Below are 17,665 nucleotides of genomic sequence, written 5' to 3'. Positions count from 1 at the left end.
CATAAAATTATGTTTACAGAAAAATATACACTAATTTTTTTCACAAAACTAAGTGAAAATGTTAAATTTTGGTGACTGTTTTCGCACGAACAGGCAAACATCGCTAAATTTGGAGATAATAATATTATATTATGTAGATTTTATGCAATTTACAATTTTCCCCGCAAGTTTACATATGAATCGAACTTTTGCCCCGCTGATTTTATGGAAAAACTAATACAACTCAAAGCATTCTTATGATATGCCAAGAAACGCTCGAACATAGAAACTCGAACAAGCTTTTATCCTTATTTGGTTCTATGCACTGAAAGTTCGACCAAAAATTACAATTTTCTCGTCAAAAAACAACAAATAGCCATAAGTTTTCCAAATCTCAATCGATGTTCATTATTTGTAGTGAAATTACTTGAATAGAATTCGAACATTTATATGATTTGTTTTGAATTGAGCTAGAAATCTTAAACAGAAACTCTTGTCTCACTTTACTCCAACATTCCCTTCTCTCTCTGATGATCATAAGGACGTGGCCGGCGCCGTTATCATTCTAGAAATATTAAGGATAGTGTGATTGGACATTGAACATGGTAAAATGATAAACCCCAAGCTCCATCTGAGTGGTTCTCTGTGCAATATCACTATCCTGATTGATCACGGAGTAGCAACTACGAAGTGTATGTTCCATCAGTAGAGCGTTTTCTGAATAAAAATACGTTCCATCAAAGTTGAATTCAACGACCGATAAAGGTCATTCAAGAACCTATTTCAGTGTAGGCCTTCAAATCAACAAGCGTAACCAGTGATCTTTCGAAGGACTGTGAACAACCCATACAGGCTGGTTCAAGTATAATCATCTACATTTTTAGTACATCTACAAGCAATACTTGGAATATAGGTCTACAAGCGCAACGGATGATGGTGCGCAACTTTGTGAACAAGCATAATACATATGCAGGCTCATTGCATCAAGTTCTACCAAGTTTTGTGTCTACATAATCAGGAGATTTATGAACTACATATGATCGGTGTTCAGACCGAACTACATGATTTTTTTGGCGTTCTAAAGATATGTTGAGGACTCCATCAATTCTGATTTTTTTCGATGCAAAACAGCATCTGATATGTCATTGAATAAATAAGGTTCTATTATGACAGCAAATAATGCAAATATTTTGATATTTAGTTCAGTTTGTCTGAACACAGACCAATAGATATGTTGCCCTTAATAACTGTTTTATCTAAACTCTGTCTTAACGACTGTTGGTGGTTATTTTGAAACATTTTGTCTGCTTCTAGTTGACTTCTCTAATTGAGGCAAATTCAATAAACATATCAATTGACAAGATCTAGATTCCACTTCACTAGGACAACACTTGCTTTCAAATTGATATCTAGCAATTCCCAGTCTCATGCTAATGCCAGTGCACCATTTCGGTCTGCATTTATCGACTTGACAGCGACAAATCGACCAACTCACATCTAATCAGTGTCCGAGTGTGTCGTTTGATGACTTTGCCACCCGCACGCGTTCGCGGCCAGATTGAAGAGAGGTGGGCGAAGCAAAAAAAATCTGATAATGCAAATTAAGCGCAGCTTGACAGATGACCGTTTGTTTTTCGCACTTGATCAGCTGTTACAAAGACCGTTGCATTTCTTTGGATGTTGGTTTTGTCGATATCGTGAGTAGCGAAGTGGAAAATTGGTTATAGGGTAGATGTTGCCATTTTTGACGAATTTTAATACCATTCGGAACAAGCTAAAAGTTTAATTCTATTTTAATTTGAATGATTAGATAGGTTTTCTTCTAAAAAGACAGGACACGTTAATGCTTCCAGTGGACGATTTGCTTTTTGAAGGAAGCACCACACTAGACAACGGACTAGCATGCAACGCCCCTTTGGACAGTCGAAATACATTCCTGACGAAAAGTTTTCCGGACTGAAGCGGGAAACGAACCCACACCTCTTGACTCGATACGGCTAAATGCTTGGCAACACTAACCGCACGGCCACGAGACCCGCAAAAAAGGTTTACAACTCACTCGATTTCCAGTTTTTTTCCTTTCCTTTCTTGGCAATCACTTCTAATAGAACATAACCTGCTCTCCGGAATTAGATAGGTGTACTATGTACGAGAAATTCGAACATTTTTCATAAAGAATATTTTCGGAAGTACGCAAGTTTTTGAACCACCCACGATTTGAATTGTGTGTAAAGTAATTGATAGATCTATAATTTCTCCTATTTTTTGGATACACTCAGGAAGATCCAACTGCGGGCTAAAAACACTCTCACACCCAATGACACCGCGTAGGTTACAAACAGTGCGACAGACTAATCGTATAGTGTGGGAACCGATAGGCCGATTACCAGGCAATTACTATCGAATCAATTAATACCTACTTAACATGTTCATAAATTATTCGTTCCTAATGATTTCCAATTCCGCTGCTGCGGTGCGGTTTTCTACACATCGAAAAGTTGTAGAAGCAGTGCTAAAAGCTTTGGACTGAAGCCACACGCATTGCATCGATAGCTAGCTAGAACCAAGTAAAGGCAGGACGAATCGAAATAAATATGAAAATGAGACTGGTGAACATGACAGATGGGATGTATATACGGAGCGTTAATGGAATTACTTTGTTTACTATTTCGGATCTCCATCTCTTGGTGCAGGTGATATCTATTGCAAAGACACCGCATTACGTACAGTGACAGCATACCGTACAAATGTTGGGCAAAATTACAAGACTTACTCAATGTGACACATTTATTGTAACATTGGGTAACATTTGAAATACGACTGAAAACATAGAATAATTCTTTTACGTTGGTATGAAACCTGTCGAGTTAGAATTGGCTCAGAATTAGCACAAAACATTGGTTTGGATAAAAAAAAAAGTTTGAAATGTGTAATTTCAGCTGACATGTCTTTAGTTCACATAATTTGAAAAATCGAAATATTCATATTATGAATCCAGCACTCGGATAATACTCAGCACTAAAGAAAGCAAGCAAGAATATTAGTGAGCCACTGTACGTCGTTGTGGTCGAACATTATCTCACGATGATGGCAAACGCATTCGTGTTAATGAATTTGTTGCAGCAGCATCCCATTGATGGGTATATTAAATTTCTCAATCGCAGACGAATCGTTAGATTCCATGCAAGTGATACTTGATGCTATAGACTGCTGAAAGGGAGCTTTTTTTTCTTCTTCGGTCGATTGTCGATTGTAGAGTGTTTACTTTTGCGAGCATGTTCGATTGAGCCACAACCGGTCCCATATTCGATTGCATTGCATTGGATGGATCGTTTCAATTATTGTCGATTTCGCCAGTAAAGACAAACATCACACTTTGCTGCGCCGAAAAGGTTTACTAGTTTTAATTACTCAATTTACGACAAGAGCCTGAGCTGAGAAACCGTCCGAAAATGGAGGGAAGGGCCCTCTGGCCATATGTGGATGGGCATCGTCGTCCGGTTACATCTGTCCGTGTGATTTATTAAGTATTCTTGCACCGAAGCGAGTGGCGCTCTCCGTCTGGGTTATGCGATGCTGATGGTGACGGGGCAGTAGTCTAACCATATCTAGGAAAAAAGCTGATATTTATGCCACAACAAGTCAGCGATTGCCAAAAGAAGAAATTCCATATTGCTGACAAAACTGGCTTCTTCAAGCATACGTGACGATTATGGGCCCATAGTGTTGACTAAAATCTGGCCAACCCCTAATCCCGCGATCTTTAATGGCAGCCTACAAATTCACGTGTTGATAGTATCAGGTTCGACCATGATTTATTGTCGATTCGTTGTGGTTGCATCGAACACGAAATAACCATATGGGCAACAAGAGTCATGAGTTTTATCTTTAACTTGGAAATGAATATGAACTCTTTCTCAAACAAGTGAAACCAGAGTTCAATAATATCTTCTTCAGGAAGAAAGAAATAAATAGGGATAGGTTATATTCGGATATTACTCTAATATGTTATATGTCCAATCCATTATTTTGTTTGCCAAAGTAAATACAATTAATTTAGCACATTTTGATGTAGAAGGGAGCATCTAGATGGGATGGTATCAAGATACATATAGAACTGTGTCATTACATAGACAGTATACAGTACAGTCTGCTGGCTTGAGCCTAAGGCCATCCTATAGACCCAATGAGCTAGGTAATGAAATGCGAACCTTTTCAAGAGTTTGCAGTCATTAATTAAATGCATACTCGGTACCGAATTATTACCACTGAGACTTGACTCACTTTCCAAGAGTACTAGTATTCACTCGTAAATCCGCCTATCGCAATTGCAAAGCTGTTTACCATCGATGATGATATTAAGGTTTTGTTTGTTTACTTCTCTATTATGCAGTTTATTACGAGTCGTGTCAGATGGGTTTAGGGACAAAATGTTGAATGACAAAACCTCGTATCCCAAGGCACAACATTTTCCAAGAAACTTTCGTGTCCCTCTAACCCTCTTCTTTTGACGTTTCAGCACTCGACGTTTTGAAATTCCACGTTTTGTGTTTCGACGTTTTGACATCCAACCAATTGAAGGGGTTAAAAGCAAAGAGGTTTTAGTGACAAATACCTAGTTTTGAGAAAATCAATTTTGAAGTTTCAAAGTTCATTCCATACAACATGTATGGGAGCCAGAAAAACAAGCCAACCAACCTTCCACGAATTATGTTAATATTTTTTGGACTGAAAAATCACCCAAAAATACCAAAATGTCACTTACTTACACACCTTGGCGTTTGGGCCCCACAATTGAAACTTCAAATTGACTGCGTTTTCATAACAAAACACATCAATAATTACACTCATATAAATGTATTGTTCTGTCAGCTTCATGCTGATCAAATTTTGAAGACAGAACATATGATTTCGCCATTTTGAGTTGTCATTAATGGATCATTAAAATAACCAAAACGGCCGCTATGGAAAGCATAGATAGCGCCACCGTAGTCTTGTGTGTTTGACAGAACAGCAATGCTGTCACAATGGTAAATCCCATATACAGTGGCGCCTTTGTTTTGATGCGGGGAGCACTTGCAAAAACTACATTCAATGATCCATTGAAGACAAAAAGACGCAGATTGCGATTTGCCGATAATAGAGCAACAAATTGACCCGCAGTTCTTATGGGATGGCTGCCGAAGAAAAATATGCTGCCTACAATTAATATGCTATTATATCACTATTATCTTTGCGACATATATGGGAATTTCCAGAGGAAATCCTGACTAATATCATCGATTCCCACTGGATGGTGATGATATTCTCTTCCATCTCAACATTCCTAACTGAATTCCAGGATTCCTACCGGGACTTCATAACATATCCCCGAAATCCATTACCCGAATAACCCATTATCCCGAATTGCATTATACTTAATCCCATCACCCTGAACGACCCATTCCCCGAAACGCATTAGACGCCGAGATTACGTAACGCTCTAGGGGGAGGGGAGAGTAGGCCCAAGCATTACGACTCATACAACAATTTGATTTTTTTTTTTTTCATACAAAAAACGTTACGGATGGGGAGAGAGGGTAAGTAATTATAAGCTTTAGCGTTGCATAATAAAAGGACGCTTAACCCGAATGACCAATCACCACGAATTACCACAATCTTGCGCTTAGAATTTATAATTTGATTTTATTACGTCACGAGAGGTCAAAACTCTTCTCATAGTTTACTTTCATACTTTAATACCCTACGCTTACGAAAGAACCCGCTTGTTAAAGTCTCCTTAGCATGAATTTGCACTAATTTCATTGAACAGTCGATTTTATCTATAGACTGAACTAGTTGACTAAATTTGTTTAAAAAGTCTATTAGTTTAAAGAGCGCGTATTATATTTAGCAGATTGTGATAAATATTCATAATAATCATTTTTTTTTTTCAATTTTCCTGACAATCCTAAACTTAATATCTTAAGTCGGCGTCCATAAATGACGTAGCATTTTTTTGCAGTTTTTGACACCCCACCTCCCCATCGTAGCCTATTTTCCTTTACCTAATACATGGTTCGCAACAAACTCGTAGACTTCCCTATCCCCTAAAACGCTAAATCATTTATGGACGGACCCTAACTTTCCTCGAGTAGATCCTATTGGCTCTTCAAAGTATCGTAAAACGGGATAACTTTGACAGTTTTTTGGAAGCAAATCTGAATATTTCTGCATTCGGTTTCGAAACCTTTTATTTTACATTTTTGAAACAAGTACTAGTATTTCAGTTATTGATTTCAGTTGAAGCATTGCTTAACGATTAATTTAAAATTGACTAATAATTTTTCATATAATCGAAAGTCTATTTTAGGTTTTGGGGTATCTTTGTTACTGGGTATGTAAACACATGAAAATCGACAATCAAACTACTGTTTGGCATCATGGCAGTTGAAACTTGATTGGATTTTATAGAAACAATCGACTGCTAAAGTGTTTTTAGTTCAAACATTCGTGACAAATAATATTTGTTAAAAAATGTCGATTGATATTAACATTTAGACATTGAATTCAACATAAATCAAACGTTTTTGGATATAAACAAATATATTTCAAACAAAATGAATGAATTACTTGGAGCAAATATGGCATTGCATACCTCTAGGCGTTTAGCATTGGAACTTACTTACTTCGATACCAAAAATTGCTCCTTTTCGTAACATGATTAACGCAAAGATATTTGAGGCCGAATTCATGTTCTACTATAACTGGGCGGTCAGGGATAAGCGACGATCCGTTCAAAATTTCATCAAATAATGATCGTAAAACAAATTGTTTGTAAGTGTTTAAAAAATGTTACAATCTCATCATTTTTTATTAAGGAAAATAAAGCTTCATATGTTATCGCTTCCAACAAAAATAGTTCTGAGATGAAGTGTCACACTAATACTCTTTACTACTACATTTGTTTAGCTTAACTGATTAACAGAAATTATGCTATTTCGTTTAGTACGTTGTGAGTCCCCTACTGTCAAAGTTATCCGCATCATCAAAGTTACTCCGATTTACGGTATGCTTTTAAAATGTCTTAAATCGCCTTTTTGTGTTTGAGAACCTCTGATATAGCACAATTACGCCAATTACATCTATTACGTTTTGAATAAGAATGCATATATCTCAATTGCTCCTACGAGTTCGATTCCAATTTAAATTTGTGTTGATGACAATTGACAATGACGACTTCGAGTGCATCAGAAATTGACAGATACCCATCTATAGTTATTTGAACAGACCTTCAAAGCTATCGTCAGATGTCTTGAAGTGGTTTGATCAGAAGATGATTCTTCCCAAAAAAGAGTCCACGGAAGACCACACAATAAGTCTTGGGTGTATGTAGCCACATAGATTGATATTAACAAGTACGTGCGAATGATTCGTTTCCTTTCGGACAGCTTAAAAACTAAACTCACTACAGAACTTTTTTGGAATTGAACGAAAAAAAAAACCGTATCCATCCCCAAACATGGCTAACCACGGATGGGTGCTGCTAATAAATCAGACAGCATTTGCGCACGTAAGCAAAATGCTTTCTGACACAGTACCTGACAGCTGAATTAAGCGTGACCAACATCTGCAGGCTCGGAGGCAAACCTGTAATGCTCAAGAGGTGAGACTAATCTGGCAAGGCACATACCTTAAATAGGAATTATTTACACTGAAAAGACTTGCCTTACAAGGCGTTACGTCCTTCCTGCAGGGCTCGAACTAAAACCTAAACACCTGTTTTACTTAAATATGCCTAAGAGCTGTATCTTACACCTAACTAAAAGAGTAAACTATCTTACAAAGTCCCAAAATTGTCCAACGTTCCTTTGCTAATTGAATCTAGAAATCATATATCGAAGAACGCGAAAAAATAGAACCAATAAACCATCTGCTACTTACCGCAACGGATCCCTTCGGTTTGGATGCTGCAACGTACGCTAAATACTGTATCACTTTCTTTGTGTTTTCGGTCTTACCGGCACCGGACTCGCCCGTACACAGGATGGACTGATCTTCTCGATCTGTGAATGGAAACGAGATGGGAGAAATAGTGGGTGTAAGTAAATATGTTACTATGGAATAGTAAGATGAGGGATGTGTTACAGAACATGGAAAGAGTAGCGTAGTTTCAACAACAAGTAAGTCAACGAGTACGATGCCAAAGTATATTTGTTTTGCAAATTCCTATCTCGCAAGTGTCATGATAGAGCTGGGGAAGGTACTTTCTACGACTAGAAGTGAGTGACAACATGTGGAATCTGGACCGATTTATTGAGCATTGTTTGCTCAATGCATTCCGACGTTGATATGGGATAAGATTCGAAAATAAGTTAACAACGAGGTTTAGTTTATAAGATCCAATTCAAATCTCTTCAATTTACTAGAAGTAGAAGGTACAAACTGAATACAATCTTGGCATCAAGTTTAACTCCATATTTAAAAATCTTTAATTAAAAAGATCATGTTAGTTTCAATTTTTTGATACAATATATTTGTCAAAAAGCACTTAATTTCATATCGAAGATTCAGATACACGCTTAGACCCCATGTCTCATCAGCCTACAATCGTAAATATTCTTTCCATACTACTTCTCGCAATAAATTCAGAGCACATCAATCTCCCCTCAAGTTTCAGCCAGCAAACACGGCTACCAAACGGAGAGCAGCTGATTCATCGAAATGGAATTTTTCATTATCGCACCTTCAGTCACGAACGTAGCTACAAACTATAAATGATGGACTGTCTGACGGTTCAGTAGACTGACCGGAACGTTCAACAATAATGAGACACTATAAGCTGTACCTCAGAACACGTGAGTCGGTCAGATTAGTAGCGTTGCATGTTTCAATGTTAATTGCACAGAAAGTGCAGCGGAATAACCACACTTCGTATGATACTTGAGATGTTGAATGTATCAAAAAAAAAAAAAAAATAGTATGCACCGTTTTCTAAAATTTGAGGTTTGGTAGCAAATACATGTTTGAGAGCGGGCATAATAGCCGTAGAGGTTAACGCGTAGTTGTTCAGGAAGAAGCAGGACCATGCTGAGAGTCGTTAGCTCAAATCCCGCAATTCGAGCATCTTTTTGAATTGGAGATTACTTGACTTACGATATATGAATGGGAACATGATCGAATGAATGGCAAAGCTCTTAGTTGATAACTGAGTAGGGCCCACAAGAACACTACTCTGACAAGGGAAGGTCACGATGGTGTTACACGGGGTTTTCAACCGGACTATTTTTGTTAGATTCTACATTAGGCCGTCCCTTATTTTTCGAAAATGCGAAATGTTAAAAGTTCGTCATCGTAAAGTGCTCGTTTTGTTAAGAAAAAAATCAGGTAAAAATTTGAAGCCCGTACGTGAACGCTAAGTCGTCCCCCAACGACCCTAAAGGTATTGGGTGTACATGACCCCGTGCGCCAAATCGAGCTCGCTGCTCTAGTGTAGGGGGACATGGGGCAAGAAGGACACCCGGGGCAAGAGTGCCACCTCTAATTTCACGTAGTTCAAATATTTTTTTTTATGTTTAACGCAGGATAAGTATAAATTGAGTACTAATTGAGGGTTGTGTAAATATTACAGTTGAAAATGTTTAGTACAAACAATTAGAAAAATGTCTTTAACTCACTAACACAAAATATGCGAAATATTATAAGAATGTAAGGCTGGAAAACAAGGTTTGACTCCCAATAAATACAAAACATATTGATTTTTCCGCACAGTATTGATGATTTTCAATTGTTTAATATAGCTGTGAGGATTTTTTTTTCGAAAAAGTCCTTTTGACATTAAATTTTACATATATAATAACAGTATGTCTTATGGGGCAAGAGGGACACCGCAATTTTCTCATATAAAATCAAATGAACTTTTATTTTTCTTGTTTAATATTGCATTCAATCAATGTTTCCTACTAAATAAAATCAAAATAAACCAATTTGGACATTCAAAAATGGTTTCTGAAAATTTTTACTATTATTGTTACAGTCAAATAAGATGAAAACTAAATTAATTTCGTAAAATTACTTATTAACTATAAGTCAACTTTTGTCCCTCAGGTTTTATCTTTACTTACTCTACAATTTATCCTTTAGGCGGAGAAATAATAATATACAAAATTTGTGGCATTTTGCTCTGGTGGTCTTCTTGCCCCATACGAGTGGCACTCTTGCCCCGTGCCTCGTTTAAAAACCTCATAAGAAGGGACATTTTTAAAAATCTCAAATCATCATGTGTTTCTTATATTTTTGAAATCTATCGATAACATCATTTAGAACAAGAGCTGAGCTTGTCCCTACACTGGAATAATCTTCAAAAATTGTGCTTATCAACCATGATTTGAACCTATATACCTTAAGGTGTCCTTCTTGCCCCCAGCCCCCCTACGCAACATGAGTACGAAAAGCCACTAGTAACAAATTGATAATCAGCATATAATTTGAGGTTAAATAATATTTTATACTGTGGATATCTTCATAACACTGCACGCTGACATAAAATTCATAACTTCAAAGGGATCGTTCAAATATTACGTAACGCGACAGGGGGAGGGAGGGAGTCTTCCGTAGTGTTACGGTCCACACAAAAATTTCAATTTTTCCATACAAAAGTTGTTATGTGGGAGAGGGAGAGTGTCTAAAATTGTCAAATTTTGCGTTACGTAATATTTGAATCATCCCAAAGAAAACAAACTTCAATGCTGATTATCAACGCGCGCAGAACAATTTGTTATTGGTGGCATTTCATACTCATGCTACGTGCACTAGAGCAGCGAGCTCGATTTTGCGCACGGGGTCATCTACTCCTAATACCTTCATGTCCGTTGGGGGACGCCTTAACGTCCATGTACGGACTTCAAATTTGTACCTGATTTTTTTCTCACCAAAACGAGCACTTTACAATGACGAACTTATAACATTTCGCATTTTCGTAAAATAAGGGACGGCCTATTCTACATGTCAAAATATGAAAAACCTTAAAGCCTTTCGGGTGATGGACCAGCGGTGTAGCCAGGAGGGGCTCTGAAGAGGCAATTTTGTACGTATATAATATTAATGAGTTTGTTGAAAATTTGTCAAGAAGTGTTTTTCCAGTATTTATGGTGATGGTAGCAAATAGAACAAAGATTAATGTATGTTTGTAATGTATTTTTATGCCATAAGCGTAAGCAGGATGGGTTCTTCTTGCCATACTTTGCCAATATAACCAAATTTATTTTGGTGTCAATATTCCGTTCACTTCATGGTTTTATAATACCATTTCATCATAGATCCCTAGATAAACTTAATGTGTTTTCCGTTGTGTAGTAAGAAAGTGCTTGCAAAGGTGCTATGAAAGTAATGAGAATCCATGAAGTGAACGGAATATTGACACCAAAATAAATTTGGTTCTATAGGAATAGTATGTCAAGAAAAACCCATCCTGGTTACGCCTATGGCATAAAAATACATTATAAACGTATATTAAAGTCAGTTCTTTTCACTACCATCATAATAAATAATGGAAAAAATCTTCTTGACAAATTTCCAATTAACTCAATAATATTATTTACACACAAAATTGCCCCTTCCAGAGTCCCTCCTGGCTAAACCACTGATCCATCACCTGAAAGGCTTAAGGGTTTTTCATATTTTGACATGTAGAATCTAACAAAAATAGTTCGGTTGGAAACCACTTGTGAGAAGCACACACTCCGAAAAAATCATGCGATTTTACGTCTTTTGGATGCACATAAAAGAAGCGAGCCAAATGAAGTGATTTTGTGTTACATTTCAAATACGATGGTGTCTAATTCGGGAAATGTCAATCATAGCGGCATCGTTTTCATGTCGTTCATCATGTAAAATTAAATTTTTCTTTCAATACATCTTTCAGAACCCATTTTTGCGTCATTTCATCATTTACATCATGCGTCATTTAGTCATAATGTGAATTACGTCCGGAGTGATTTTCATTATTTTTAAGAGTGCAGGCCCGTTTGGAACGTAACGTCAAAAAGAAGAAAAGCATGTTTCGTTTTCAAGTTTTTAGAATTCCTGGGGATATAGGGTGTCCCAGAAAGTATGGGCACGACTTTGATAATGGAAAACATAGTACTTTAGGGGGACGGACCTGGTGTAGTGGTTAGAACACACGCCAAGGACCTGGGATCAAATCCCATCCCCGAGATAGTCACAGAAAAAAATCAGTGACGACTTCCTTCGGAAGGGAAGTAAGGACTGTTCATTTTATAAAGTGGACACCTTGTGCATGCTGTATTTTTTTAATTTATCAATTAAATTCTAGTCGGTTTTCTGTACATCGTTCGACTAATGTTGTACAATTTTGTGATACAAATAAAGCCACTAAAATAATTAAATTTCACACGAATTAGGAACAACGTTTAGAACGATCGATTTTTGGAGGTTTTTCAAAATCAATGATTGTTAGAAATTGGCTGGAAAATTAGACAATCTTTATTCTTTATTTTTAAAAAGGCTTTTTCTTTAAAAGCATCATCAATCAGAAGCCTGATGGAAAAAATCAAGTTATTTTGGAGCAACAATTTTACAGATACAGTTAACTTTCCTTTACTCGATATTGAAGGGACCATCGAGTTACGGAGATATCAAGTTCGCAATGAATGATTTGGAAAAAAGGTATAGGTATCAGAAGGTATCAGGTATCAGGTACTTTGAAGATTTCTCTGAAAACTTGTGTAGATACCTCTTTGGAGACTTTAGTGGACTTCTTCGGAGCCCTTTATTAAATATCTTCGAAGATAATGATTTATATATCTGTAAAGACATCTCTAGAACATTTGTACAGATTTTAAGAAATGTTTGTACACATCTGAGTAAATGATACATTAGAAATCCTTTTGGGAAACACTGCACTCGCTGAGGAGACATCTGTGAAAACTCAGATAATGATCACCGGCCTTACATGTGTACATAAGTGCATGGACATTACAGATTTAATTACGCTTCTAATTTGAACGCCCCCTTTTTGATGTTCCTCCAGTAAGATTTTTTTTTTTGGCTTTATTTGTGTGAATTTAAACTCATTAGGCTAGTTCTTCACTCCTTCCTCCAGTAAGGATGTAGACAATGGTTTCTATTTATCTACAGTTTCCCCACTTAATTTTTTTGTATTCTTTACGAAGCGTATGGGGCATATTTGAGTTAATTTCTAGATTTCTCGATGGATTTCTGAGTTAACTGTACAGAGATGAACCAGCCATAGGGCTGAAAATCTCCTTAATAAATATAATAATAATAATAATAATAATGCGTAAACTGTTGTCAAATTTGTTTATAAATCTTTTTGAACGAAATTTTGAACGGATTTTATTTGATATTTTAGTGGAATTTCTCTCTAACAGAAAAGTATGGAATGTTCTGAAAATCACGCTATATAACCGTTAACGATTAACGATCCGTCGTTATAATCATCGTTTTCATCGAAACTTCAAAAACAGTTTCTCTATATTGACACATATATTGAGATGTTCGGTAATCCAGTCCGCTTGGTTATTAAATTAATTATCCTTCCAGTCGTCGCGTGGTTTGTCACCTTCAGAACCATCGGCGCTGCTGTTATGAATGAAAATCGAGTTTTTTTTTCAATAGTGTTGTATAAAATACAACAGCGCGACGACTGAAGTGTTAACTGATTACGCGTGGTAAAGATGGATAAATTATGGGTGAAATTATGAAAAGTTTTTCTGATCAAAACTGAAAATTATTCGACGAAAACGAGTTCACTGTATTTCGGTTGGAGAATTTAATACAGTGAACATATGTTTGTAAAATTTTTCTTAATTTTGAAAGAAAAACACTGCTTTTGAAAATTCCAAAATCAATGACGGATCCTGCCCCCTTAAAAGGTGTCTAGGAATTTTCATTCTAGATCATTTCAAAAGAATTGAATGATTATAGCTTGTACAAAATAAAATACACCGGGAATTGGATACAGGTAATCCTTTGTCGATGATTGATGTTAGATATTTTCTTAAACGGAACCATAAAATTGATCTAAATTTGGATTTTTCCACTGGAATCATCACTTCACTACGAACAATTTGATTAAATATCCTACAATTCGATGTATGATACGAAACTTTTATTTTTTTCGTTCTTTTAACTTTTTTCTATTAAAAATAAATCAAAAGCTTTCAATTTATGTAAAAAACTAACTTCCTTTGCTTAGTTTATCTTAGTAGTGCTACTATAGGTGCAAAGAAGTTTAAATTTTAATAAAAACATTGAAAACTATTAATTTCTATCATTTTTTGGACAAAATCAAGCTGTGAGTCAATGGTACTTTCAAAAATAAATCCTGATTTTCATAAAAATAAAAATTATTTTGCAAACGACGGTAAACAGCCACACTAGTTTGACTAAAGGAGGCTCTCCATAAATGACAAAGCTTTTTTGGATAATTTTTGACACCACCCTCCTTCATCGTAGCCTATGTTTTCATACCTAATACATAATTCGTCACAAAAGACTATCCCATCCCCCTAAAATGCTACGTCATTTATGGACCGTACCTAAGGCAAAATATTTTTTGACATGAAGGTCAACTTCCTCGCACCTATAGTAGACCTATTGTTCCTATAGTAGCGGTACTAAGGAAAAACATTCTCCAATAACCCCGAGCAGGGGTTTAAAAAACACTTCATGCAATTCTGTCCGAATCTCATTTTCTTTCTAGTTAAATTTCTGACATTTGTTTAGTTAAAATATTTTTCATCAGAAAGGACATCCTTCTTACAGAAAGGACTTATCTAGTTAGAATCTGGCGTAATCCTGGGAACATTTTTCATAGAATTCTGGCAAGTTCGTTACAGAATTCTGTAAGGGATTTTGAAAAAATCGTGGACGGGTATTTTTCGATTTCCTTTTTATTGGCTGAGTTTCGAAAATATTGGAATTGCTTGTGTACTAAGAAAACTTGGCTTGCAGCAAAACATTGTTTCTGAGATATGGCCAGAGATGCAAAAAGGTTGGGCAGACCTGGTTTAAAAAAATGATCTAATAGAGAGCGTAGAGCAAATAGTCATGACGCTCAGATGTCAACATTTTCAATTACGTATTTACTTATGTATCTGGTTTGCTATCTAGTGAGAATCTAGTCACTAAATCGATTCAGGAAAACTACCCAGGCTATCGAAGTTACTCATACAGTAGTTTTTTCGATTATATCACTGCTCGTTTTAATATCGCTCCATTATATCACTCTCGATTTAAGCACGGTTTTCTGTTCGATTTTATCACGCCACAATAATTGTACGAAATTCATACATTTTACATTGAATAATAACTCTAAACAACCAACATACATCTATTTGACCCATCTCTCACGTGCTTTTTTTCATTCCCTCTATTTCTGCAACATAAAGCTCAAATTTTGATAAAAGTCATATTGCACAAAAATATTGTTTTATTATATCAAACCAAAAATATGTTGATCCGTGATATAATCGAAAAATTACTGTATTATCAAAGTAACCCCGTTTTACGGCATCATCGAGGATCGAGACGTAGACAGAAGAAAAGTTTAGGGCATTAATAATTGCACTTGAGCAGATAAAGAGGTAAATCATCACCACACTTGCACATAACCTTCACTGACCTTGACCATATTTATCAAAAAGGTATGTCATCAAATTGGTGGGTTGCTCGCGACTTTGGCAGATAATTGCAGCCGCAATAACAATGAAGACGAACCGTGATTACCCAGCTTTTACTCTCGACCAATACAAAAGCCGCCTAAGTATATAAAGACCCAGGTTTGGCAAACGTACTGTGTACGTAATAATCAATTCGCCCCCAGGCAAAACGATCATTCTTAACGGCGCCGCCAGATTTGATGGCAGCAAATTAAAAACTCATTAATTTAATCGAAGTGCATCACAATGTTGGTAGCGGGCAACAACGGGAAACGTCCCTTCACCTCCTAAGGTAAAAAACTGAGAGAACGACGACAATAACAGCGACTCGATAAACGCCACAATACGCTTCGAACTTCGGGGGTCAGCGATTCCAAGATCGCAAGGAAAAATGCAGCTCGACGCGCCGGGGACCTTTGGAAAATTGCTACGCGTAGCCGCAATATTCTGCCCCCTAAACGAAATGATGGTGTTTTCACGTCTATCAGTGCGACAACTCGATAATTATTTCCATACATGGGGATCCTCCGTGGCCTTTGGGTACTCACTGCTGGCTGCTGCCGGACGGACGCGGAGATCATTCACATAAAGTCCCATATGTCCGTTCGTCTAGAGAAAAGGTTTTCAGATAGTGCTCCCCGGAGCACTTGGTGCATTCGCAAGTTCTCCGCGGCACTTCAGAAAAACCTTTCAGAGAATTATTTAAAATTAAAAGGGGAGAGATTGAGACAAAGCGGTAAACGCGCAGCTATTCATCAAGACCAAGCTGATGGTCGTGGTTTCAAATCCCACCGTTCGAGGATCTTTTCGGGCCGGAATTTTCTCGACTTTCCAGGACATAGAGTATCTTCGTACCTGTCACACGATTGGGTAAAATATTTTTTCCATAAAATTGCTCCGTTAATCATACGTTTTATAAACCCCTGCTCTAGTTGTGTGCCAGATTGTGCACTACCCGCAACGGATGACGATGGTTTTAATTAAAACGTTGCAAACACACTCATTTCTTGTCGATTTCGTCGACTCGAGTAATCATCATCAACGGGTAGATATGCACTGTAGTGAGAGACCTGCCCCCGGTGTATCCGTCCCAGACTCTCGGCGACAAATGAGTCAACCTCGAAGGCGGCCACGAGATCGACCGATCGATCGCGCCTCAGCTAATTGAGTTTGATCATTAAAAATCTTTCGCGTTGTGATTTCTGTTCCGATTCGGACCCTGCGGCCGTGTAGTTATGAACGGTTTCTCTCTGCAATTGGTCTCTGCAATCAATGTGCTGGTTTTGCTTTGTTCCAAGAAACCTTGATGAGGGAAATATCACTGACGGCCCGATATGGATGTGGGAATTTTTGATGTTTTATTCGAGGCAAATTCGAGAATCAACCGAAAGTTTAATTTTACTACTCTTTTTCATCTTTTTCTGATGTTACGTCCCATCTTGAACAAAGCCTGCTTCTGTGTTATGAGCAGGGGTTGACTTCTGAGAACATTGAAAGTATCTCTGACTTATCGTTCGCGGTAACAATCATGATTCGCAACACATCATGAGAGTCTGTTTATCGTCTACTGCTACAGCTACAGAAGATAATAATGCATGATAAAACCCATCTAAACAAACTCAAAACCTGGGGAACACTGTTACTATCGGATATTTGCGGATTGTTTATCATGCAAGTAAAATAGAACACGTAACTTCAATGGTAATTAGGCGAGAGAAATTAGTATCATAACCGCTCTCTCTCTCTGAGGCTCTCGTTCCCTGCTGTTATTTATCAAGCTTGTTATAAGTTGCGAAACATTGCCGATCATGGACCGATACAGATGGGATAGTTTTCTTTACTGGCTCAATCAAGTCATGAAACATTTTTTTTTGTGTTTTCGGAGGAAGTTCTTCAGGATTTTAGATTATTATAGAACTTTGATTCGTAAAATGTGTGGAATGTGAATTCTTCGAATTCGAATTCGAACCCGTCCGTTTCAGCATGGTGTTGTTGAATGCTGC

General features: G+C 37.0%; 1 protein-coding gene across 1 annotated transcript in view; it reads right to left on the bottom strand.

Moving 5' to 3' along the window:
* LOC5570505 (myosin heavy chain, non-muscle) overlaps positions 1 to 17,665 on the bottom strand; it is a 167,865-nt gene that overhangs the window by 28,378 nt on the left and 121,822 nt on the right. Inside the window, exon 4 of the mRNA XM_001659142.2 lies at positions 7,903 to 8,024. Coding sequence (XP_001659192.2) covers positions 7,903 to 8,024 — 122 coding nt within the window. The remainder of the gene's footprint in view (positions 1 to 7,902; positions 8,025 to 17,665) is intronic.

Source organism: Aedes aegypti, chromosome 2 (genome assembly GCF_002204515.2).
Source record: "Aedes aegypti strain LVP_AGWG chromosome 2, AaegL5.0 Primary Assembly, whole genome shotgun sequence".
In the NCBI taxonomy this organism is placed as follows: domain Eukaryota; kingdom Metazoa; phylum Arthropoda; class Insecta; order Diptera; family Culicidae; genus Aedes; species Aedes aegypti.
Note: the sequence above shows the minus strand (reverse complement) of the source record. Positions and strands in the feature narration are given on the sequence as shown.